General features: G+C 39.5%; 1 protein-coding gene across 1 annotated transcript; it reads left to right on the forward strand.

The window, feature by feature from the left end:
* Positions 1-5,660: 5,660 nt before the first annotated feature.
* EPOR (erythropoietin receptor) lies at positions 5,661-24,381 on the forward strand. Its single transcript, XM_081935851.1, has 8 exons — positions 5,661-5,857; positions 11,707-11,848; positions 12,567-12,751; positions 13,752-13,903; positions 13,995-14,145; positions 20,856-20,943; positions 21,455-21,542; positions 22,707-24,381. Exons 1-8 carry the CDS (start codon positions 5,749-5,751, stop codon positions 23,277-23,279), a joined length of 1,488 nt encoding a protein of 495 aa, XP_081791977.1. The 5' UTR covers positions 5,661-5,748; the 3' UTR covers positions 23,280-24,381.
* The last annotated feature ends 456 nt before the right edge of the window (positions 24,382-24,837 follow it).

The following is a 24,837-nucleotide window of genomic DNA, read 5'->3' on the forward strand; positions in this document are numbered from 1 at the left end:
CCAGTTCCTCTTCTTGCTTTTTTGTCATGTTCTTGGTTATCATTTTTGTTTTGTTTTTATTGATCTTTAGTCCTGCCACTTCGCCATATTCCTCTAATTTTTGAAATAATTTCAGGCTGGATTCTAATGGGTCCTCTAGAACAAATACTAAGTCATTGGCATAGGCTTGGGCCTTATATTCTTCATCTTTGAGTCTTAAACCTTTTATTCCCTGATCCTTCCGAATTTCATTTAATAAAATTTCCAAAGTTAATATAAACAGCAAAGGAGAGAGGGGGCATCCCTGTCTGATGGATAGAGCTAAAGAATAAAATAATTTTGACATGATTTGCAAGCAGGCTGGCATACATTCCTATGGGATGATAAAAATAAAACGCACAAATACTTTCAAAATCATATAATTAGAAGAACGTTATTGCAAAAATGGCTCAAAATTAAAAAAAAAATCCACTATGTGAAAATTCCGAATTGGCTATCACCGACAGAAAGGACGACCCATCCAAATTTTATAGATTTGGACAAAATGCTAAGATATAAAGACTTAATTGATAGACAGGGAAATTTAAAAACAATTGAAGAATTGGCAGAACAGAACATGAAAGTTGACTGGCTAACTTACCTGCAAATCAAAATAAATACAATAAAGATACTAAATTATATGACATTGAAACAGAACCACACAAATTGGATAAAATTATTCAAAGCTCAGATAAAAAGATGATAGGGAGAATATATAAATTTCTCCTGAAGTATAAAATGGAAGAGGAAATTGTGAAAGAACAAATGATAAAATGGGCGCAGAACTTTGGCTATAATATTGAATTAGATAAATGGGAAAAATTTTGGGGAACAAACTTAAAAATGACATTATCAGTTGCATACAAGGAAAACCAGTACAAAATGTTTTATAGATGGCACCTGGCACCAACAAGGTTAGCTAAAATCTCAACAAATACCTCCCCAAAATGTTGGAAATGCGAATCAATACACGGAACATATTACCATTTATGGTGGACCTGTGAGGAGGCTAAAAGTTTTTGGAAAAACATCAAAAATTGGCTGGAGGCAATAACGGGGGTTAAAATAGAATGGAAACCTGAAATTTTTTTATTAGGAATAATGTCTGCGAAATACAAAAAAGAAATCCAGTATTTAATACTACACATAATTGCGGCAGCAAGGATTGTCTTTGCCCAGAAATGGAAAAACAAACTAACTCCAAACGAAGGTTAAATAATAAGAAAGGTTATGGATTGTGCTGGAATTGACAAACCAACTAAAGAAATTCAGGGAAAAGAAGAATCAGAATTCTACCAGATATGGAATAAATGGTAGGTGGATGGAGGAAAGAAACAAGAATCAATGAAGGAATATAATAAAACTCAAAAATAATAGTTATGAGTAAAATAAGAGAGTTAAGAATGGTGAAATCCAAATGAAATGCAATAGAAGGGGAAATAATATAAGGTGAGCGGTATCGATTGATAATTGCTATTAGAAAGAACAGGAAGCTCCTGTTTGTATTGTATTGTGTAAATGTGTTGTACGTCTTTTTGTGTGTGTGTATTTTACATGTTTGTTAATAAAATTGAAAAATTGAAAAAAAAAAGATAATTCTGTTCATGAGATGGGATTATCCTGTAATCCCTACTAGACCCAGTTGGTCTAGTCTAGTAATAATTACTCTGAAACAGACCTTCTGTGGGATTTTTTCCCTTGACTTTGAGTCACTGTTAACTTCTGCATCTGCTTGGATAGTTCCTGAAGTTTTCTTGGCAAAGCTTTTTGGAAGTGGTTTGCCCTTCCTTCCTTCCTTCCTTCCCAGGTCTGAGAAAGAGTGACTGGCCCAAGGTCACCCACCTGACTTTGTGCCTCAAGCAGGCCTAGAATTCAAAGCCTCCCAGTTTCTAAATTGATGCCTTTAACTATTACACTCCTGGTTTTCTGGTTAGATTATTGTAATTAAAAAATATATAGTTACTTAAAGCAAAGCACAAGTCTGAAGCATCATCTGAGTGATAGAGATCAGAGGCATTTCTAAAAAAAACAAAAAAATTGTTGTAGCTGTAACCCATGATGTGGAAGCTTGCCCAGAAAAAAAAAAGTAATCATATTAAAATGTTTCAGAGTAATCAAGGGGAACTGTTTCACCAGACCGAATTCTGGTAAATGTGGTAAATTCTGATAATTCTAGTAAATGAATTCTGTTTTTTGTATATGGCAAGACTTTCATTTTCTGATATCAACCTTGATCAAGCCTCAGGTTCCTGAAAAGTTTGGGATCCAGATAGAGCTGAAGATAGATTTGTAGACCACAGCCTACTTCTTGGTAAGCTAGGACAATGTGGGATAGACAGTACCACCACCATACGGATTCACAACTGGCTGACCAACCACACTCAGTGGGTCATCCTCAATGGAACTACATCTATAGGAAAGGAACCATGTAATCAGCCATTACTGGCATGACCTTTCTGTAACTGACTTGAGAAATTCTTCATAAGCAAAACAACCCAACAACCCTGTCTTTGAGGTAAATAGGCAGACTAATCAAGGTTTCCTCCATCTTCTGCTGAAGGAATATCTTTATCGAATGAAGGCAAATATTTGTGTCCCAAGATAATGTTACGAGGTTGAATTTGGATCAGTCACTGGGACCAGAGATTTACTGTTCCGAGCTTTAGGACTCATGGGCTATGGACTATGGGCCCCAGCATGAGTCCAAAAGCTCAGAAGAGTAAACCTCTGGTCCCCATGACCAACCCAAATTTGATCTTGAATACCTGTATCTCTAAACATTTCTTTAGAGATCTAATTAAGCCTGATTTTGAAAAGAAAACTTGTAACTTATTCCTGACTTGATGGACTAGTGATTGCGTGACTGCAGGAGGGAGCAGTTGTTGGAACTTCAAAACTGGATCATAAGTAGCTCTGGGAGGAACTGTCATAACTTTGAAGAATTGCTAATTGATCAGTCATAAATCAAGGAATCTCTCTATGTAGAGTTGGTCACTGCATCCAAAATTATGAAGTAATTATAGCATCTTCTTTAAAAGAAGTAGGAAATTGCTCAATTTTGACAAAATAGAAAAAGTGGCCAAAAATCTGAGTGGTTTAAATGAATTGTTTAAAACTGTTCAACAATAAAATGTTTGTGTGTGTGTGTGTGTGTGTGTGTGTGTGTGTACATATTTGTGTGTGCATATGTAGTTCAGGGATGAACTTTTGGGGTCCTGGTGTTTCATTATACACACCATCAGTGTGTTGGAAAATGGGGATTGCTGGCTGTTTATAGAGTAGCTTGTCCTTCCAGTCTTTGTGAGGACTTCCTCTTTAAAGGTTCCTTCATTAGGTTATTGCTTCTTCTTGGATAGTTTATCTGATAATTTATCTTATAAATATCCAGCAAACTCACTTTCCCTCACTCTGCTGAAGTTACCTAACCTGGTAATAAAATCTGCAAGAAAACAACCAAGTTCAAAGAGCGCAAGAAACGCAACTTGTTCAATGATTGCAGCAGTAAAATCGATTTCTAGCATCATAAATTATTCTATTGAAATGACAAAAAATGTATTAGGATGAGTGGAAAATTAGTAATTAATATTTCATTTCATTTTTTTGGTGCAAGACCAGTGACCTCCATTCAGTTTTAGTCCTTGAACTACATTAATCAAATTCAGAACTCTCTAATCCCAAATGTTGCTTGCCCAATCTTTTACTGCTGGAGTTTTTCTAGGAAAATAATAATAAAGTAGTTCCTACAAATTTGCCAAATATATCAGGTATGTTAGATTATGGCATTACTATTTCACTAGCAATATAGCAAATAAATGTATTTATAAAGAGAAAAATGTCTTTGAAAATATTTTTTTTAAAAGCTGAATAACAACCAGTTTTTGAGGGTGGGTGGGGGGGAGAGATCAGATAAGGGATTACAGCTCTACTATCTGCTTTCAGAAAGTACAAGTGCCTGAAATAAACAAGTCCTCTGCAGAAGAAGCCTTCTTATCACCCCTAAACAACTTTCTGTTTGTAGTTCCTCCTTTTCGCCTTTAACTCCACACCTCCCCACCTAACACAGGCTGCACATTCACCACTGGCCACTGGTCTGGTCAAAAGGCAAAGGATGCAAAGAGAAATCATTTCCAATTTGATTCAGAACTGAAAGGAATCGTATCTGTAGGTTTTCCTATTTTCCACTCTCTGTGCTACCCATGCCATCAGAAATCATCCCATGAAGATGCCCAGTTGAATCCCCAGAGAAAGGTCTTTCCCCTACAGCATTAAGAAGAGTCAGAGGCCATAATCTGTATCATGTCTTTATCTGCCAGTCTTTGGCTAGACATGTTTTTTCCTCTGCAAGTACAGAGACTTCCTTTAAAACTTATAGAGATGGTTTGATTATTTGAAAGAGGATACTACATCACACTTGGAATATTGATCCATGTTTGGTTGCCACAATATAAAAAAGATGTTCAGACTCTAGCAAGGCTGCAGAGAAGAGCAACAAAGATTATTAAAGGGCTGGTGATGAAAATATATGAAAGACGGTTGCGGGAATTGGGTATGTCTAGTTTAATGAAAAGGTCCAGGGGTGACATGATAGCAGTGTTCCAATAACTCAGGGGTTGCCACAAAGAAGAGGGAGTCCAGCTATTCTTCAAAGACACCTGAAGGCAGGACAAGAAGCAATCGATGGAAACTAATCAAGGAGAGAAACAACCTAGAAATAAGGAGAACATTCCTGACAGAACAATTAGATTCAAATGACTTTTGCAGTGGGTTGGACTGGAGGACCTCCAGTATCCCTTCCAACTCTATTGTTCTATTATGTTATTCTTTCTATGATCCCATCAAGTCCAAAGAAAGTCTGGAAAAAATAGAACCTTCTGCCATAGGCAACGGGTTGGTTTAGAAGACCTCCAACGGCCCTCCCTATCCTATTATTCTATGTTCTATTCCCACAGCCACTAGGAGGCATAAATCAGGGGTCGCAAGCTCCAGTTGCCAACTTCCTACAATATCAGGGCCAAATCCAAATGCATCACAATTGTGTTTTAGTGCTGTGTGGGGCCCCAAATAATGAATGTATGCCACATAATCAATTAAAGGTTCTATTCCTGTGAATTCCTGGGCTTGGGAAGCTCTCTCCGACATTGACATAATCTTTATGGCAGATTGTTTATTCTGCTTTCTGTGAGGTGTTGTTTACCCCTGTTTTGTCCATTAGATTTTTAACAATCCTTTTCCTCTCTCTTTTGCCTTCAGGGCATTCGGTCTCTAAAGTAGGAACAACGTGCATTGCACACTGAATAGCAAAAGGAATGCCTTTGGCACGGGATTGGAGATACACAGACCCAAGACAGATGGCCCCCAAGATTGGGGAAAGTAAGCAAGCTTCAAGCTTTGGAGTGGACTAGAAGTATGCTGGGCCTGGAGTTTGACTTGCAGCTGCCATTGGGTTACAATACATTTGACATAGCCTTACCCTAAATGTAAGAAGATAGTATGCTGCCATGCACAGGAGAAATCCCCAGGGGGAGAGGGGGCTCCAGTCTGCTTGCAGTTGCAGCAATTTGTTGTTGTTGCTTTGCCGCTACCTCTCTCAACCCAGTGCCCGCCCTCTTATCTGCAGCCTCCAGCTGTGGAGCAAAGACTTAGGCATCAGCTTCTGCAGTTAGTTACCAACTGGCAGAGCAGGTGAAAAGTCTTTTCTGGAAAAACGGCTTCCCTTTCACCCACCAAAGCATGAAGCAGGCCTGGAGATCCATTGCCGCCTTTTTGATCCTGGTGTTTTGGGCTTCTGGCTTACTTCAGGAGGGCCCTAGGAATCTTGGTGCACACTTCTACAGCAAAGGTACTCTTCTTGAGCAGGCTGGGCTAAGTGGGGCCAGTAAGGGCAAGGGGGAGGGAGGCAGGTGAGTGCCATCACAGGGTGGCAGGGTGGCAGCAGCAGAGGATATAGTATCAAGGAATGAAGAGTCAGAGGCACCATGTTGTCAAGAGGTGACATCTGAGGCCAGCCTGTCAGGGGTCTAATGTGGTGTTTGCTTTTAGCATCTTTGAATTCATGCAGTCCATATTGGGCTAGAGCAGTGTTCCTCAACCTTGGTAACTTTAAGACATGTAGACTTCTACTCCCAGCCAGCCATGCTGGGGCTTGACAAACATTGCTACTGGGAAGAGGAAGAGGAGGAGAGCCATGTTAGCTTATGTAGCAAAAATCACGAGGGGTCAAGAGAGGAAAAGCCACTCTATGTATGGAATGATGTCAGCTGGAACTTATGAAAGTAGGTGCCTTTTAATAACATATGCGAGTCAGAAAAGCTGCTACCAGACTTCCAAAAAGTTGGCAGACTGGAAAAGGTTGCAGAAAACCATTTTGGTCTCTTTTCAGTCTGAGAGCAGTTTCTTGTAAGGCCACATGGATCTGAAAAATCCCTCCCTGTGCAGGTTAGATCCCATTGAACAGTTAACATGGAGGAAGGGAAAACAGTCAAAGTGGGTCAAGAGAGAAAACTTCTGAGAGATGCTACTGTTGAGGAGCAGAGATTAACAGGGCTCTGTGGCATTAAAGGGATGATCCCTGGAGACCGACTGGCACAACCCAAGCCTTCCATGCTTTGATATTCCAAGGCTGGCAACTTTGCGGCAGCCTTTCAGACTTAGCTTAGCACTTTCCTGGCAGTGCTAAACTCCATGTTGGCTACAGGCTTTAAGAGATGTTTTCTCGGGAGAACATCAAGTCAAAAAAGGCTGATGCTCAGTTATAGCCTTTTAAGCAAGAGTGGGAGGAGGGGGTAGATTATAGAGACATTACACAAAGTGACAGAGATCCTTAGTAGCATCTACAATATTTTTCGACTTGTGTTGCATAGCAAAAGCAGGTATAAGAGCCCAAGCACATTATCACCATATACTTCCCACCTAAAGATGGTTTCTCCCTGCTAGGGTAATCTTAAAATTCTGAAATCCAAAAATATTCATTTATATAAAGATAATAGAAAAAATGCTTGCTAATTTATATTTCATTTCACCTATATAGTCATGGTTTGATATTTGTTACTGATTTGTTAAAACAAGAGTTAGACATATGGAGATTATAACATGGAGCAAATGCTTACTTTAAAAAAAGCGTTTCACCCTGACCATAGAAGAAGATGACCTATGTTACATAAACATCCAGAACTCATTGTGAGTGAATGTAATCATAGGTTGTGAAGCACGTGTGATTTGTCTCACTTGATGCATTTGTGTATGTAAGAATCTTTCACAATTTAATTTCCTGACTACAACATCCAACAAGGACTTGTAATAAAAAATAAATCCTGACAGATCTAGCTCTGCTAATAAAGCAAGTCTTTGTGCTACTTTAAACTCTGCTTTAGTTTACATTGTAGGCTGCAAAGTGTCATGGGTTGAATAATTCAGTCAAAGTACGCTCTCTTGTTTAAACCAAAGATTCCACTGAAAATAGTCTGAAATCATATGATCTTAATCTAACAGTAGGAAATGAAAGTACTTTTTCAACTGGTGAGCATGTGCTACTTCAGCATCTTCTTTTCAAGTACATTGTGCATTGCAGTAGGGCATAGGGATTGCCCCATAGAGACCTTTGAAAAAATTGCCTCAAAGCATGCAGATTTCTTGCCAAGGAATTAAGAACTTGTTTCTAATCAAATTCTCACCACATCCTGTTCTTCTTGTCCTCTCTCTAGCAAATACCTTTCTAAATATCTTCTCTATCAGACTCTTCACAAGTCTTCTCTCTTACATCTGTTTTCTCCAGAATGGACCTATTGTGCTTAAATTCCCACCTTTTAATCCTCCACTCCCCCCACTTCAAGTATGCTCTCTAAGAGCACTTGACCTTTTTCTTGGGTGTGTTTTCATCGGTGTGTATGTGCGTGCATGTGTGTTTGATTCGTGAATCTCCAGACTGAATTCAAAGACAATAAGCTACCCAAAAGAAGCCTTTTGTCCAAATCCCATTCATTTAAAAAGAACTAAAGTGCCTAGCTTCTAGAGGAATCCATGTGCAAACCTGGGGCACAAATACTATCACAAACTCTGTTGCATCCCTGGAGTCCAGTTGTTTACTCCCATTCCCCAACCAATAGCCCCATGCTATAAGTGGTTAAGAAATTATAGTCAGATCTTTCTAGCAAGTTCAGCAGTCCTGGAAGAAAGTACTCACCAGGACTTATTTATTTAATTTCTAGCATGTATATTAGCTCTTCTTACTTATGCTTATGCAGGTTATTTCATAGAATTGTACACAGGAAAGCATGAGGAATGTAAAAAACAAAGTGAAAGAAATCCAAATGCTATGTGCAGATTCCTTACTATTTGTATTTAGTTATTTACTGCATTACTGTGTATAACTGAACCTTTTGGTTGATGTGAATTTACCTATGGCGTGAACAGAAAGTAGGGAAAGAGTCCCTTATCTCAGGAAACACATGTCAGAAGGAGATGGTTGTTATAGAAGAGAGAGAGAGAGTGTGTGTAGGCATGTGTACTCATAAGGAAGCAGAATCCTACAATGCATACAGTATTGTGGATCATGTGATTCTGGCAAACAATGTATTATTTTTATGATCCACTGCTACCAGCTAGAATCCAACACACATTGCTATATATCCCTGAGGTATACATATTGCTGAAGGAATTGAAAGAAAAGAAAATTACAGCCAAGACTCTATGCTATCATTTCTTTTGGTAGAAAAGCTTTTATTTTCTTTAGTTTTAGCCCAGTTCAGAAGGCTCTGTCATGCAACTAGGAACTTACAGGTAAAACTCAAAAAATTAGAATATCGTGCAAAAGTTCATTTATTTCAGTAATGCAACTTAAAAGGTGAAACTAATATATGAGATAGACTCATTACATGCAAAGCAAGATAGTTCAAGCCGCGATTTGTCATAATTGTGGTGATTATGGCTTAGAGCTCATGAAAACCCCAAATCCACAATCTCAGAAAATTAGAATATTGTGAAAAGGTGAAATATTCTAGGCTCAAAGTGTCCCACTCTAATCAGCTAATTGAGCCATAATACCTGCAAAGGGTTCCTGAGCCTTTAAATGGTCTTTCAGTCTGGTTCAGTAGGAATCACAATCATGGGAAAGACTGCTGACCTGACAGATGTGCAGAAAACCATCATTGACACCTTCCATAAGGAGGGAAAGCCTCAAAAGGTAATTGCAAAAGAAGTTGGATGTTCCCAAAGTGCTGTATCAAAGCACATTATTAGAAAGTTATGTGGAAGGGAAAAGTGTGGAAGAAAAAGGTGCGCAAGCAGCAGGGATGACCGCAGCCTGGAGAGGATTGCCAGGAAAAGGCCATTCAAAAGTGTTGGGGACTTTCACAAGGAGTGGACTGAGGCTGGAGTCAGTGCATCAAGAGCCACCACACACAGACGGATCCTGGACATGGGTTTCAAATGTCGCATTCCTCTTGTCAAGCCGCTCCTGAACAACAAAAAACGTCAGAAGCATCTTACCTGGGCTAAAGAAAAACAGACCTGGTCTGTTGCTCAGTGGTCCAAAGTCCTCTTTTCTGATGAGAGCAACTTTTGCATCTCATTTGGAAACCAAGGATCCAGAGTATGGAGGAAGAATGGAGAGGCACACACTGCAAGATGCTTGAAATCCAGTGTGAAGTTTCCACAGTCTGTGTTGATTTGGGGAGCCATGTCATCTGCTGGTGTTGGTCCACTGTGCTTCATTAAGTCCAGACTCAACACAGCCACCTACCAGGAGATTTTGGAGCACTTCATGCTTCCTTCCGCAGATGAGCTTTATGGGGATGCTGACTTCATTTTCCAGCAGGACCTGGCACCTACCCACACTGCCAAAAGCATCAAAACCTGGTTCAATGACCGTGGGATTATTGTGCTTGATTGGCCAGCAAACTCGCCTGACCTGAACCCCATAGAGAATCTATGGGGCATTGCCAAGAGAAAGCTGAGAGACATGAGACCGAACAATGCAGAAGAGCTGAAGCCGCTATTGAAGCATCCTGGTCTTCCATAACACCTCAGCAGTGCCACAGGCTGATAGCTTCCATGCCACGCCACATTGAGGCAGTAATTGCTGCAAAAGGGGCCCAAACCAAGTACTGAGTACATATGCATGCTTATCCTTTTCAGAGGTCCGATATTGTTCTACGTACAATCCTTGTTTTATTGATTGCATGTAATATTCTAATTTTCTGAGATGGTGGATTTGGGGTTTTCATGAGCTGTAAGCCATAATCATCACAATTATGACAAATCACGGCTTGAACTATCTTGCTTTGCATGTAAAATGAGTCTTATCTCATATATTAGTTTCACCTTTTAAGTTGCATTACTGAAATAAATGAACTTTTGCACGATATTCTAATTTTTAGAGTTTTACCTGAATTTCAGCCAGAAAGAGAAGAAATTTAAGTACATCAAAGTTTGCTATGACAATCCCTACAAGCTGCAAGAGACTTTGACTGGGATTTTGAACCAAACCCAACTGCAGCCTATAACTTTAACAAGGGGCTGCTCTACCCAGTTAAAAGATAAAGGTAAAGGTTCCCCTCACATATGTATACTAGTCGTTCCCGAGTCTAGGGAGTGGTGCTCATCTCCGTTTCAAAGCCGAAGAGCCAGTGCTGTCCGAAGACATCTCCGTGGTCATGTGGCCAGCATGACTAAACACCGAAAGTGCACAGAACGCTGTAAAGTTATTTCTCAATCCAGCCTTACAATGTATTACACTGGATGCTATTGTATGCTGTATGTTATTATACTGTATGTTCACAGTTCAACCTACATTTGGAAAGGAGGACAATAAACAGTATTTGCAGAGCTACTATAAACTAGTTTTCAGCTTCATTCCAACCCACAGAAGGCTACCACCAGGAATAGTAAATGAGGAATCTATGCAGTACAATACTGCAGGGCTCTCAAGGCTGAGCTGCAAAGATCAGGTGGCCACTAGATGACCTGGGAGAGAGACAAAAACCTGTTGGAGATTTCTTTATCTCTCTGTTAATCCCTAATACTGTAGTTGCTGGGGTTTATACAGCCTGTATCCAGCAGCACTAGCCTTAATGCTATTAAGCTGCTTTCTCCCAAGCATACAGGGAGTGCATTTCCCTGGAATCTTATATTAGCAGAATTGCAGTTCATAGTAAATAAGGGTTGAATTAGAAACAGCAGGAACTATCCCCCCTCCCTTTTATGTCTTTCTTAATGTGTCTGTGGGACACAATCTTGTAGACTGAATTTTTAAAGGTTTTTTTTAATGAGCAGTTCACACTTCATTCCTTAAAATAACTTCTCATGATGAATGTGGATGTGACCTAATCAAGCCATAATGTGGCATTTTCTTCATTTTTTTTACAAATCTTTGTAACTTACATAGTTTCTTACATTTCCAATCATTCCATTTCAAATAACCAACTTATTTTTCTGCACATTAATTAAATCAATTAATGCTACCAGTTTTGGGCTGTGTTTGTTTGTATTTTGTTTTGCTTTGTTTTTGCCTGAGGCTTTACTTAATTGGGGGAACATATCAGATTGGCGTAATTGGCAAAGCATTCTTTTGTGCGACCTTCAGAAGATACAATTTTGCTGCCCAATGATCCGATATGGATGGTTGTGTTGTGATCCCTGTAGTCCCATATCAGTGGGTAACATTAAACTCGTGTCTCTCTGCTTTGCATCCAGTTGAACGCCTGTTGACAGAAGAACTCTTGAACCCCAAGTGCTTCACCCAGCAGCTAGAAGATCTGGCCTGTTTCTGGGAAACATCAGATCTTCTGACGGAATCAAAAAACCAGAGCATGTACAGTTTTTGCTACAAGTTTGAGTAAGTGATTTATACATTGTAGTATAGCCAGCCTATCTCAGGCCTTGGTCTCATTCCAAATGTTTTTTCTTAAGAATGTTGTGCTACTTTGTTGTCTTAAATTCACTTAGCCCTGACCAAACCTCTTCTTGCCCCATGTGACTCTGATCCTTTCCTGTGATCTGTATTTCCGGTCACATCAGACCTATTTTCATCTTAATATAGGGAGCAGACTGGTATCATCCTTCAGTCAGCTAAGTCTCAGTTTGATTAGTCCTTTGCTAGAGATTGAGGAGAAAAGCCCCACTCAGGAGTTGTAAAATGAGGAAGAGTTCACATGTGGATTTGAAACAACCAACTAGGTCCTCATTAAAATACTTGCAGATGCCATTCCCATGCTTTAACTAGTACTGACGGGGAGGCTTTTAAAAAGGCAGATAGCAAAAATTATGTAGTAGCAGTCAACGTTCCAACCTCAAGAGTGGAAATCTATCCTCCTGCTTTGACTCTACGGCAGGGGTGTCCAAACTTGGGAACTTTAAGACTTGTGGACTTCAACTCCCAGAATTCCCCAGCCGGCTGAGGAATTCTGGGAGTTGAAGTCCACAAGTCTTAAAGTTCCCAAGTTTGGACACCCCTGCTCTACGGCTTTTGCTGGGAATAGTGGGGGATGAGGGAAACCCCTTCATAATAGTTTCTTTCCAAGATTAATCCTATTTTGTCCCTTGATTTCACCCAGGGAAGACAACTTCCTGAAGTCCTGTAATTTGACTGTGGAGAACACATCCAGGAATACAACACTCTACACCTGCTTCTTTCAAAGGCAGGATATCTCAGCTTTCAGCCCCCTGGAGATCAAAGTCTTTGAAGGGCTGTCCTCCAACAATACCCTTTACACCAGAACAATATATGTGGAAAGACTTGGTAAGTCCTCTGCAGATGGGTATGTATGTATGTGTGTATGTGTGTATGTGTGTATGTATGTATGTATGTATGTATGTATGTATGTATGTATGTATGTATGTATCTCTAGGTGTATGTTTGTGTGTGTTGGAGTCTGATCCCTTTCTAACCCAGAAATAGAAAGAATCCATATTCAGTGCATTCAAAACTTGGTGGCAAGACTAGAACTGCTTCATCCTCCTCAGGTTTCTTCTCATACAATAGACACATACTGCAGAATATGAAAAGGGGAAAAACATTTTTCTCACAAGTGAATGCCAAGCTGAACTTCTTCCCATTGTTTGCAAACAGGAGCTTCCAGCATTATTTATCTATTAGATGGATCTCCCACATTTTTTCCAAGAGCTCATTTTTTCCTCAGCTCGGCTATTTCTTCTTTCTTCCCTTGGATTATTTTTGCTATAAGAAAAAGGAATAAATAATAGGAAAGCATGACAGGGTTACAACTGAAAGATAATGATAAACACCTTTAAGTGTTTTATCTTTCAAGGGACTAGTTCTTAAATGTTGCTTGTAAGAGAGCCCTTATTATCCTATTGTATAACCAGGAAAATCAAACAGAAAAGGTTCAGTGATTGCATATTCATACATCAGATAGTTATTAAATGAACCCACTCTTGTGGGAAAAACTCCAGGCTCAATACAGTAGATTAATTTCCTGCATCACACTAAGCTATTGGCTTAGGTTTGGGTTTGTTTTGTTATGTTTTGGTCACAAGACATCGATGTTCAGCATGACAAGGTGACCCATGAAGGTGTCCTGAGCTTCCCATTGTCCTAAACAGCATATATATTTTAGGGAAGAATGTTAGAGTGACATTACGTGAGGAAATGCATCTAGAAATTGTAGCCTGTCCTAGATGGAAAATAGGAGCTGCAGGGCCACTGCCTGATGTATCTGCTGAGCAGGAGAAATGAAGGTTGCTTGCCTTTTCTCACCCTCTTCTTCCTTTGTCCCAAGTTTTCCTGGACCCCCCGTCTAACCTGACAGTGCAGTTTATGGAGTCCTCTGGGCAGCTGAATGTGAGCTGGCAATCACCCCCCATTGCATATATGGAAAACAGTATCCGCTATGAAGTGTCTGTCTCCCCTGAGGGCTACAGACCCCAACGGGTAAGTCTCTGACCTTTTGTTTCTTGACTCTAATAACAGCCCCCTGCTTTGTTTCCTCCTCCTTACTCAATTTTTATCCTCCTCTCCTCAGGTGGAAAGTACCAGTGGGCAGACATATTATCTCCTGAATCTCAAAGGGGGCACTCACTACACTTTGGCTGTTCGGGCCAAGCCTAATGGAATCAGCTATGATGGCTATTGGAGTGAGTGGTCGCAGGAAGTATCAGTGGCAATACCAAATGGCAAGTGTCCCGTTTATTTGTGGTGTTAAGTGTTGACCACCCAAAGCCACCATTCTCTGGAGAGCTCACAAAAACTCACAAAGTGGTGAAATACATTCTGGACAGCATCAGCCCACCAAGAATCACCTTGAGGTTCTAATAGCTACATACTCTGCTCAATAATTGGGCCCACACTATTATGGCAGAAAGAAATTATCTTCTTATGGAGTTCCCTATAAAGTATAAACACCAAAGCAAGTGATCTGGAGGTGGGAAGACTATCAAAACTATTCAATTCTCTGTGATTCTCAGTAATTCTATTGCGATCAATTACTTTCTGCTACTGTACTGCTATAGGCACAAAGCAACTGAAATAGTAACTGGTCTCAGTTGCATTTTGATTTCAGGAAGAGGGCATATGAAAACCTCGCTTATTGTGATTTTACTCAGGATTACCATTTCCATATTTTGTTAGTAGTGGGAAAATAGGCAGATTGGCTGCAGGAGGGCTGCAGAAAGAAGGCCTTTAGTATTGCCACTTGTGAAATAAAAATAACTAGAGCACAGATCAGTATTGCCAAAATCCCCGTTGCCATCAAAATATAGACATATCCAACATGCCGTTAAAAACTGATTAAAAGCAGTTCAAGCAATCAAGGCTACTTTTTCAGCTCCTGGAAGCAACATTAGAATCATGCACATTTCCAGACAAGAGAAGCTGACCTTTCAGATCAAGTGCAAACTTCCTAACTAAGCACATGGTAGCTGAGCCCTTCATTTCTTCTCTTGAAGGACGTAATACCTAGATCTGTGCTGCACAACCGTCTCAGTGGTAAACACTGGGAAGCTTTCCTTTCCCTGTATTCTGATAATACCAGCTTTCCCCTCCATTGTTATATGTCAGTGGCTTGAATGTGTGTTTTTCTTATACTTTTCATTGGTGAGACTACCTACCAGTTCCTCTTCCTTCATTTGTTCACTCTCTAGAATGGAATTATATACAAAAATCAAACTATGTGGTTGCTCGCTCTTGGCAACGTACTGTTTCAGAAGTAAGGAACCAACCCCCCCCCCCCTGATATTAACCAACAGAGAGCGCTACATGTCTTTTCACAGAGGAGAAAGCCCTCTATGTGGGTTTTTTTTAAAAAAAAATCCTCAATCAATCAGAGTTGGAAAAGACCTTAGAGGTCGTCTAGTCCAACCCCCTATTCAAACAGCCCATAACATTTCAGATAGATGGTTGTCCAGTCTTTTCTTAAAACCTCCAGTGATGAAGCACCCACAACCTCTGAAGGCAAGCTATTCTACTGGTTAATTGTCCTTACTGTTAGGCCATTTCTCCTTAATTCCACGTTGCTACTGTCCTTGATTAGTTTCCACCCATTGTTTCTTGTCTTCCTTTCTGGTGCTTTGGAAAATAATTTGACACCTGTTCTTTGTGGCAGCCCCTCAAATACTGGAATCCTGTCGTCCCCCCGTCCCCCCCAATCCTTCTTTTCTCAATAGACTGGCCACAGCCAATTTTTGCAACCGTTCTTTATATGTTTAGTTTCCAGAACTTTAATAATCTTAGTTTGCTTGTTTGCATTTGTAAAAGAAACAGGCAGAAACTGTTACCAAATCCAAGAAAGACAGTGTAAATGTCACATAAAACAAAAGCCAGAGTAAAAGAGGTATGGAATAAACCAGTGTTTTTCAACCTTTTTTGGGCAAAGGCACACTTGTTTCATGAAAAAAATCACGAGGCACACCACCATTAGAAAATGTTAAAAAATTTAACTCTGTGCCTATATTGACTATATATAAAGTCTATATATACAAAACGGGGAGGGGGGCGGCCAGGGACAGTTACCTGGGCGCGTGGGGGGGGTGCGGTTTGCCTGGCGCTGGGCTCACCTGCTTATCGGCCGCCCACCTCCGGCGAGGGCTCCGGGCCACTCAACTGCTGCTGGCTCCCTCCACCACCACAGAGCAGCGCCGCCCCCAGCCCCCGCGGGGCGCTCCAGCCCACAGCGAAGGCGTCCTCAGGCGCGGTCGCGGGCCTGCCTCGGCTTACCAGAGCTCCGTCCGCAGCAGCCCCCGCGGTGGTGGCAGCCCAGCCTCCGGATCCCGCCTCCCGTCGTCAGCCCCGCAAGCCTCTTGCCCGGGCGAGAAGGCGGAGGCGCTTGGCCGCGGTCCCGCCCTGCCCCTCCCGCCGCCCTGACGCCCCCCTCTCCTCGCTGCTGCTGGATCGCTCCCCTGTGCCAAGACGGCCAGGCAGGCTGGGGCGGGGGAGGCCGCGGCATGCTGGGATTCATAGTTTCCCCGGTGGCTTCCCTCTTCCCTCTTCCCTTCAAGATTCAAGATTTTCCCATGGCACACCAGGCAACATCTCGCAGCACACTAGTGTGCCGCGGAACAGTGGTTGAAAAACACTGGAATAAACTATAGTAAAACAATATATAACACACAATAAAATAGAAAGGAAGAGGAAAGAGACTTCATAATCTTATCAAGATTAGAACATCAGGCAACAGAGGAAGTCCCACTGGTATAGATTAATATGGATGAGAGTATTACAGGTAACCCTTGACTTACAAGCACAACAAGGACAATTTCTGTTGCTGAGCAAGGTAGTTGTTAAGTGAGTCATACCTGATTTTACAACCTTTTTGCTATAGTTGCTAAGTGAGTCACTGCAGTTTTAAATGAATCACATATTTGTTAAGTGAAACTGGCTACCCTCATTGACTTGGCTTGTTGGAAAGTGTCCAAGAAGGTCGCAAATTACGATGACTTCAGGACACTGCAACCATTGCAAATGCATGCCAGTTACCAAGCTAGCAAAGTATGACTATGGGGATGCTATGTTGGTCATAAGTGTGAGGACCTGTCATAAGATACTTTTTAGTGCCATTGTAACTTCAACTGGTCACTAAATAAGTGGTTTTAAGTTAGAGACTACATGCAGTGAATTAAAGCATAGAAAATTTCCAATGAAAATAAAAGAATCAACATGAGCTGTGGCACATCATCTACATGTGAGACATGCTGTATTTGTAGATTTAGTCATTTGTAAGTCCAAGTCTCAGTCACCACACTGGTTTAATTGGTGGATGCATTCCTGCCAGTTATGGCATGGCATGTAATATTCATAGTCCTTGGCGAGTTTGTACAAGTATACATGATAGTGAACGTCAGTATTTTTATCCACTTTTAATTTGCTACTAACTTGAAATGAGTGGGTTATAAGAGGTATAAGGTAATCAATTGGCCAATAGTGCTGATAAACAGTAAGCTTAATTCAAGAAAAGGATACATATCTTTCAGTAAGTAGCATATTCTTTTTTGCCCAACCTAGCCCCAATTAAATCCTCGTTGGGGATGGATCACATTTAGGAGGTTATGGCACTGCAAAGTTTGGGTATCCAGATTGCAAGGTCATAAATATTTGCTCTCCAGGGAATTCATTCAGAAGGACCTTCAGCTAAGAATTGTACAGTTCTGTCTGGGTCTAATTCAGATAGATTTGTCAAGCAATAGCTTTACAAATGTTCATGCATAAACATATTAGATATATTAGATGCCTGTGTGAATGCTACATGTGCAATGTGAAATTAATTTCATAGTTATGTTTTTTTTTGCCTATAAATGAGCTTAATTAACAAAAGATAATGTCTCAATTAAAAAAAGTATTCTGAGTATTTAAGACCCCAGAGAGAAACATGTCTGTCAGGGAAATTTGATGTCATACATAAAAAATTCTTAAGTGTGTCCAGGAAAATAATAAGGTAATGCTAAATAAAACATATATTTAAGAGGATTTTTGGATACAACACAATTTTATGCAAGATTCTTGGCTAATTTCCTAACCTTTTCATTGCCAACAAGGTTTTCTATCAAAGTCCTTTGTAAGACTGGTGCCTAAGCTATGCATAGGACACTGGCATGAAATTTTAAAAAAAGGATGTATTCTTCTGCACTACAGCTATAAAGGCTTTTATTTTCATGACTCAGTATAGAGACATTAAGAACTCTATATTGCTCTGGCTAGAAAGAGGAAATAGCGATTCCTGACTCTCACCAGAAAATTATTAATTAAAGGGGCAACAGCTACAAGAAATTCAATAGGATTTAGCAATCCATCATTGGCAGGCTTTTAAAAGAACAGGCATTCAGACTGAAAGCACTTGATAGACTGCATAAACTAATTGCATTTATAAATATGATTTTTCTGTTTATATGAGCAAAGTCAAAACCAGTAATTGCAGCAGAGACTAGTTTTAACAACTGTACTATGTCACAAGTAATACAATATACATTCAGAATTCTAATTTTTTTGTTTTATCTTTGTTAATTTTAAGGCCTGAAGACAGTATTGAAATGAACATCTCCAGCTCCAGATAAAACTTATGTTCTTTTATTAGTTGTTTTTTTAAAGTAGCCAACTTTTTGTTTACTACACCTATTGTTTTTAGAAGCGATTTTAGGATTATTCCTGAAGATTTCTAGAAAATAAAGACATTGTGTCTTGTGCTTGTATTCAAATAGAATAACTTTGACATGTGACTTTTAGTCTATATTCTTGTAACTGAGCAATTACTAATAGCTTCGATCAAAATTTCTCCCAACTTATAGACATTAATGCTTCCAAAAAGAAAGACCAATGTTCTGAAAACAATTTCATCATTAAAAATGTCATAACATCTGATTTTATTCCACCAATATAAAAAGTAGTGTTTAGGATTTCTATACATTATCCTTTAACTATTTCGTGGATATAGGTACCCAATCCATTTTTTACCCTGTTTCCCCGAAAATAAGACCTCCCCAGATAATAAGCCCAATTGGGCTTTTGAGAGCATTCACTAAAATGAGCACTTCCCCGAAAATAAGTCTTCCCCCAAAATATTGCAACACAGCAGCAGCCATGAGGTGACCAGGCTTGCTGCCTCCTGCACCTCAAAAATAATAAGACCTCCCTAAAAAATAAGGCCAAGCACTTATTTTTGGGGGAGCGGGAGGCAAAAGAAAATAAGACCCTGTCTTATTTTCGGGGAAACACGGTATGACTCAACTGTTCTCTATTTGCTTTCATTTTTCATCTCATTTTCCTTTTCTTTCATAGAGTCCATTTTCATAACTGCCATTTGTACTTTGAGTGGTACATTTAGATAATTAACTATGGGCGATTCCATTGCTGACATAGCATTGCCTATTTTTTCACATTTCAAAATCTGCTTCTGCTGCTACACTTGGAAGCATTCATTTCTTCCATGACAGAATCTCTCCAAAGTAGGATTTTTTAAAACTGAGATTGATTCCCGGAACCATGAGATTCTGCAAGAAAGAGTTGCATGTAAGAATACAGGCCAAAACAAAAAAATATAAAAACAAAACCCCAACCCCTAAAAAGGCTGTTTGAGCAGTCAGAGATATCCATACTAATTTTTAGGGAAAGGTAATCATATCTCAGTCATTGAACATTGATTGGTCTGATTAAAACATTAGCCTCCCAAGTAATTGTCGAATTCAAGTTTTATTTTATTTTTTGTACATTGGAAAAATGCATAGTGCATGTACAATAAATCATTTGTTTTTACATTTATGTGTGCGGGTAGTTTCTGATACAGTAGGTGGAACGTTCATTTTTGGAAATTTAAATTTCTGTAACATACACATTTTCATAAAGGAATTAAATAAGCACATATTTTATTGCCATTTTTCTATCATTCGAGCTCTGCCTCCTGACCAGAGGTTCCAAGTACTAAACAAATCGAAACATTTTTCAGCTTGAAAAGAGATGGAACAACTTTGCTCCCGTATCTTTCTCTGAGCCTCAGAGCTCCTAAATTCTTCCAATCTTGGTTCATTTATTTATTTAGAATAACCAAAGTGTGCGTCTGCCAGTGTATTCCTGTATTGCCTCTTTCTAGCTATTTATTTATTGACATGTACACTGAATTATTGTCTTTAACTCTCTGCCAAAATTAAATACTATGAAAGATTTCCAGAAGAAGAATACTTTAATCCAGAGGCAAGGATTGGACTTTCACCACACTATTAATATTTTGTCAGAATTTGTCAATAAATATGGATTAATGCCAAATTATATACCTGTTAATTTGAGAAAAATGAATTTCAACAAATGTATTCTGCACTGCAGAATAACAAAATTGACAACGAAGGGGGTCTGAATACTTTCTGAATGCACTGTATAAATATACACTTTAAGAAATGTACTTTAAAAACTTACATGCTTCATTATTTGATCCAAAAGATTTATTCATTCACACTACCAGTTCAATTGCAACCTTCAGGAAGACATTAGGAATGATGGTGGTATTTGATGTCACAGAAAAATACATTTTGATCATACATTTTGATCATAAATTTTACTATTTAAAATGCAGTGCCAACCACCACCACCACAACTTGATTCCATATAGTCTAACATGGTGATCCAATTAAAATTGTGTTCTAATTAATTTTCAGTATTTAATCATCATGGTTCACTTTTGGAAAAGTATATAGTTGATTAAACTCCAGAAAAAGTATCAGTATATATTGGTGGGTCATCTTTCAAAATTTGCTACTACTTCAGTTTATGCAATTTCTTCACTAGCTATTATCTAATCAATACTGTGGTTTTATAATGTGGTCAGGTCCTTCCAGTGAAGATAATTAATTAAGAAATATAACCTTTTTAGAGTAATTTACCTAGCCTAACCCAATTTTCTTCCTTGCAGATCTGGACCCACTCATTCTGATTCTCTCTGCCATTTTAATTGTGATTATCTTGCTTTTGGCTTTCATCACCCTGATGTCTAACCGCAGGTACAGTTCTATCACATTGAGAAACTAGTGTTCTTCTCCCATTGAAATTAATCAAATGGATATTCTCCTCCTTTATTCCAGAATTATGGATTGAGACAATATAAGAGCATTTCTAGACTTAGCTGTAGTACAGGTAGCCCTTAACTTATGATCACAATTGAGCCCAAAACTTCGGTTGCTGAGCAAGGCAGTTGTTAAGTGAGTTTTGCCCTATTTTATGACCATCTTTGGGATAGTTCTTAAGTTCTCACATGACCCCAGAACCGTGCAGCTGTCAAAAACATGTCAGTTACCAAGTGCCCAAATTTTGATCACATGACCATGGGGATGCTACAATGGTCTTAAGGGTGAAAAATGCTCATATTCTTCCCCCAGTATCATCATAACTTCGAATGGTCACTAAATGAATGGCTGTGTGTCGTAGACTACCTATGCTAAGCATGAAGGGTGGGGAGAAGTGCTTTCATATTTATTTTAAACAGTGTTCTTCTGTCCTACTATTTTTCACCAGATTCTTGAAAAAGAAGATCTGGCCTGCTATACCCTCCCCGGAGCATGAATTCAAAGACCTTTTCACCATCTACAAAGGCAACTTCCAGGTATTGTTCTCCCTGCCCTTCCCTAATTACTTTCTCCTAGTCTCACTGCACCAAAGTTCATTGTAGTAGTGTTCTTAAGAACACTCAAGTTACATTCTAAATTCTAAATTAAGGAACAACTGGTGGCCAAACACTTTCAATCAGAGGGTATCAGAAAGGATAATTAAGAATAAGCATTTAAATGGGGCAAGGAATTTGGACATTTTAAGCACTAAAATTGATCCATGTGGCATTAGCATGTTATGGAAAATCCCCCAACATGTAGAGAGCAATATCTACAATACAAATGCATCCATATGGACATATATTTTAATGTATTTTTTCATCAGAGTCAACAAAATGGACTCTGATGAAAAAATACATTAAAATATATGTTCATATGCATGCATTTGTATGCCAGTACATTAGAGTGAAACTGTACACTCATAAAATATATTCCCTTTGTATGGGAATCTGAAAAATGACAAGGACTAACAATAGTTTTAAAACACACTTCTTCTAATGTCCCATTATCCAAATTGGGATCCAGATTCACTAGAAAACAAGGACCATGTCTGAAAAATAGAGCCCATTAAACCATGTGCAAATATTTGATTAATGTACAGAATAAGAATAGTCTGGACCAATTGGTATGTTTCCCAATAGTGCCACACTCTCTAAAAAGAATTAAGCATTTGAAACTTTTCAACAATAATTGATAACTTATTCGATAAGCCATTAATGACCTATTTAGAACAGACAAGAGTACAGTGAAAGCTATTTAAAATGAGGTCTCTTAACGATAGGCATAGGGGTAAGGCATTACATATTTTCATCTTGGCCACCTGTTTTACAAGCATACTTGTGGGGCCAAAGAATCCTAATGAAAAATAAATATTGGCACCCTATGGGAAAATGAAGGTGGGACTTAGGGAGCTCTGTTGAATGTTCAGGATTCAACATATTCTTGTTGTTGCTATTAACCAGCTGTACAAAGCTAGCTTGATATAAAATGTTTGGAAACAGGAATGTTTCTGCAATAAAGTGAAAAACTAAAGAAATTCATATAATGAGATGCAGAAAAAGGAAATACAAAGACACTGGTGAAAAAAATTAATTTAAAAGAGGGAGAGAAGGGGATATTCCATCTCCTGTTCCTTGACACAGACATTTCCTTTCTTGCAGTTGTGGTTGGGCCATCAGAGCACTTACCCATGGTGGAGCCAGAATACCCACTATCTGGAGGAGCAGCCATTTTTGGTGGAACTATTATCCGAATGTGATAGCCACAAAGTGGACAACCCTCCCCTTCCTCCTCCCCTTCCCCCCAAGGGCTGCTCTGTAGTGGAGCTGCCTTATTCTCCAGAATTGTCCCTGGATGATTACCTAGTACTGGATAAAAATGTGATGCCATGCTGCTTAGGAGGAAATGGCTCCCCATTTTTGCTGGGTAGGCACAGCAGCGAGGATTCAGACCTGGTGCTGGCTGAAGAAGCAAGAATTACAGAGCCCAGCCAAGCTTCTTCTAGCTTTGACTACACTGTGTTTGATCCCAGTTCCGAAAGCCTCTCTCCACAAGGTCACCAGGCAGAGCTTCAGTTCAAAAGCAGCTACCAGATGGTCTCCGACTCAGGGATCTCTGCTGACTACAGCCTGGTGGATTCTACGGCTGGCCCCATCAGTCTTTACACCAACCTTTGTGATAGGGCACCACCACCACCACCACCTTTTCTGCCTACCTACATTACATGTTCATAGCTTCAACAAGCATGGAACCCGTCGACAAACCAGAAGAACTGAGGCAGAAAATGTACCAGCCCAGCCATCCCCTCCCATGTTTGCTCTTCCCAGGAGAAAAACCTGCAGGAGTGGGAAAGCCATAGATCACCACAACAGCTCTGGCTGGTCAAGCTGCTTTGATGGGATGAAAAGTGATTTACAAAAGGGATGGGGAAGTCTGGATAAAAGGCAGGCAGCATAATTGCCTTCATGATTATGCACTTAAACGATTGGCATTACTTTTGACCAAGACCTCGTTTGTGCTCATACAGACAAACCTATGAAGTTGTTAAACTTGAAAGGGATTTTTTTTTGGGGGGGGGGCATAGGGTAGCAGCTTTCCAGCCAGCTGTAACTATCAGCCCCAATACTCCCTATCAAGATTGAATGGCAATCTCTTGATGTCAAAGAGTAAGGAGAGAAACGAACAGTTTTCTTTAGTTCTGTCTTTGCCTAAGTTCTTGGGTGGGACTACCTAATTATCCTTTTTTTAAAATGAAAAATATATTTTCATGATCTTTTATAAAAACAAATGTTTTAAATATACCAACTGGGACTGGGCCAGGAGATAGCAGGGTTGTTGTTTTTTTCGAGAACCAGGAAGGGAGCAAAATTCAGGGACTGGAACTAGGATTCTTACAAATTCAGGATGTCTGGAGTCTCAATTCAACTGCAATTCATTCAATGACTTTTGTTTCCCCATCTACAAAAACTGGCTAAAATTCTAAGGAAATATCTGATAGGCAAGATGCTCCAATTATCAGATTTTTAGAGCACTGCTTTGGTATTCCACCAGCTGTTTACTGTCACTGTGCATGGATTGTATAGAAAATTGCTGTTATTTGTCCTCGTAAGGATGACTTGTGATGTTTATGCTCCTCTAGGCAAGTCCCTTGTGTCGAATTCCTTCAAAATCAGCACACTGGATTGAAATCACAGGTGTTTCAGACCAAGACTTTAATTTAAATGTCATTGACATGCCTACATATTATTTTTTGTAATTATTATGATAATTTAGACTGGAAATACGTGTATTTTTAACTTAGATCTTTAAAAATAAATAAAGATCCTTGTATTATAACTCACGAGTGAATTGAAGGAGGATGCAACTTTATCATTTTACATTTGTTACAGTGCTTCTCATTCCTTTTCCCAGCCCTTATCACTTCATATGGTTAAATTTGATTTGCATCACATAGCTGATGAACATGCGAGGCTTTCTTTTGCCTTGTGAATCAATGTGTAGATCAGCACTGTATCAGACCCTCAGAGCAGCAGTTCAGGTTGCAGGATTAAAAGAAAAAGAGGAAAAGTTTGTTCGAGTCAGGTCCCACCCCAGGTGATCTTGTGGGCAGAACAATACAATTTCTTGGTGCCAGTACAGAAGTTATTCTTCCCAAGGTGCTTTTTTGATTTCCCAAATTTATCTAGAGTCCAGGGGTTTGGACAATTTAATCTGATGGGATACTTCCATTTATGGCTCTAACCAGCCAAGAACAGACCTTTGATCTGCATTGATCGTGGGCTACTTAGTAAT

Source organism: Natrix helvetica (assembly GCF_964273705.1).
Source record: "Natrix helvetica genome assembly, chromosome: 1".
NCBI classification, from domain to species: domain Eukaryota; kingdom Metazoa; phylum Chordata; class Lepidosauria; order Squamata; family Natricidae; genus Natrix; species Natrix helvetica.